The following is a 2,314-nucleotide window of genomic DNA, read 5'->3' on the forward strand; positions in this document are numbered from 1 at the left end:
AAAAAAAAAAAAAAAAAAAAAGATATTTTTGCTTTTTCCTCTCCAAACACAAGCTTTTGTTTCTAGTAGAAATCAAACTTGATTACAATAATTCTTTTTTTCGTTTTTGTACCCTGGATCCAAATGGGGACCTTGCACTTGTGAGGCAGGGAGTGGAACCACTGAGCTAAATCCCCAGCCCTGATTACAGTAATTCTAATAGAGCAAATTTTACTCCTCCAAATGGGGTAAGGGAAGGTTCTGTGTGTTCATTTGGGTAGTAGATCCAGAGTCACTGGATCATTCATGCAAAATGTCTATTGTGTGGAAATCATTTTTCAAGAAAGCTGATGAACAAAATAAAAGCACCCAGGCTGAGTGGGTCACCCTTGAAAACAACCGAGAGTTTATATTTTATTTTATTTATTTATTTTTTGGTACCAGGGCTTGAACTCAGGCCCTTGTGCTTGCAAGGCAGGCGGCGGAACCACTGATTCAAATCCCCACCGCGAGCGTTTATTTTTTACACAGACTTGACATCACCACAGATGCCTAACACCAATTTCTTTTTCAGAGTAAGAGACATCCAGAGCGTGTATTTAGATACAACTTTCTGTGACCCAAGATTTTACCAGATTCCCAGTCGGGTAGGTCTGCTGGGAAGCGGGTAAGGACTGGGTGGCTGGTGCCGGCTAGAGGTGTGCAGGCAACAGCCCTGGTCACCGACATCACCCCTGGTGGGAAACCTGTGAACCCTGGGGAGCAAAAGCTAAAGCATTAAACGTCTTTTAAAAATCCCGCCTAGGGGGAGTGCTTAAGTGGGATCTTAGCGCTGGTTCGGAGCTGGATCTCTCGGAGCCCGTATCACGTGGTGTGGCTGAACTGCAAAGCCGCTTACGGTTACGAGTATTTATTCACTAACCTGAGCGAGGAGCTGGGCGTCCAGGTACTGTGCCACCGCGCTGCGCCTGTGCCTTCCGCTGCGTCCCTGCCGGTCCTTCCTCTCCACCTCCGCGGCCTGCTGAGGCCTCCGCCCGCCTCTTCCTAATAGTCCCTCTACTTTCACGTCATCTATTTGAGTGCGGTTTGTTTTGTTTTGCTTTGAAGTGATGAGTTTATCAGTTCATATTTATTGTATGAATGGACGGGTTTCATTGTGGCATTTTTGTACATGCCCATAATACTCATATCATACGGAGAAGATGGAATTTTGTTTGTTTTGTGCTACTGGGCATTGAACCCAGGACCTTTGGATTGAGCTACATCCCCAGCCCCTTTTTAAATTTTAAATTTAAGATATCACTAATCATATCGCCATATCATTAAGTTGCCCAGCCTGGCCTCAAGCTTTCGATCTTCCTGCCTTGGCTTCCCAGAGTGATAGCATTACAGCCTAAACCATTATGCGTTGCTGAGATGGTTTGTTTTTTTTTTGTTGTTGTTTGTTTGTTTGTTTTTGAGGCAGGGCCTAACTGTGTAGTTGAGACTGACCTGGAACTCATCATGTAGCCCAGGCTGGTCTCAAACTCACAGTGATCCTCCTGCCTCAGCCTCCCAAGTGCTGGGATTCCAGGCGTGTGCCACCACGCCTGGTGAGAAGATGAATTTTTGATAATGGCCCTGAACTAAATGAAGAACTGGAACTAGTTGGATATTTAAATTCCATTTAATTTTATGCCATTCAGATCCTCCAGCTAACAAACTTGAGCTGAGAGCTACCGTTGTAGATGGTATTTTAGTAAAGTTAAGATGATTTAATTTTTCTTCAATTTCAAAACTTCCTCTGTTTTTCCTCCCCTTCTACTTTGTCTTTTATTTCGTAAGTCCCTCTTTCCTTGGTTTCTTCCTTCCTTATGTGCTTTTGTCCAAATATGCTGGTATCAAGTTGTCCATTCCCCATTTTGGGAAGGATTTGGTTTTATTCTGAGGTTGCCTTTCCTATGTTTTCGATGTCAAAATTGCCCTTTAAATTAAAACCACAGTGGTGATAGATCACGTTCACACACTCATGTGTGCATAGATACCCCGTCTGGGTTTCCCTCGTGCCTGTCTTGACAGAATGTACAGGTAGCAGTTCCTTGTCAGTTGTGAGCTGATGACGATATTTTTGTGTGTAGTAGAACGTTCTGGAAGCTGGACTCAGCCTTTCTGGGGCAGCCACAGCCTGGGAAGATCAGGGAGCGGCTTCTCTGGGGGAGCCCTCTCTTGAGCCTGTGACTCCTCTGGGGACAATACTAGATCCGTCATTTAAAAGAGGAGGGCAATGAGGTTTTTGACTAAGGGATGCAAGTGATCACTGGTGCAGCTTTTGTAGTCTTCATTTTTTTTTTTTTTT

General features: G+C 44.3%; 1 protein-coding gene across 19 annotated transcripts in view; it reads left to right on the forward strand.

Annotated features, from left to right (window-relative positions):
- The window catches only part of Dclre1c (DNA cross-link repair 1C), a 41,826-nt gene that overhangs the window by 14,898 nt on the left and 24,614 nt on the right, over positions 1 to 2,314 (forward strand). For all 19 annotated transcript variants that reach the window (XM_010641948.3, XM_033765607.1, XM_033765605.1 and 16 more), the window contains 2 exons: positions 554 to 626; positions 785 to 925. In XM_010641948.3, coding sequence (XP_010640250.1) covers positions 554 to 626; positions 785 to 925 — 214 coding nt within the window. The remainder of the gene's footprint in view (positions 1 to 553; positions 627 to 784; positions 926 to 2,314) is intronic.

This window comes from Fukomys damarensis, unplaced genomic scaffold, assembly GCF_012274545.1.
Source record: "Fukomys damarensis isolate Sample0158 unplaced genomic scaffold, DMR_v1.0_HiC HiC_scaffold_19, whole genome shotgun sequence".
NCBI classification, from domain to species: Eukaryota; Metazoa; Chordata; class Mammalia; order Rodentia; family Bathyergidae; genus Fukomys; species Fukomys damarensis.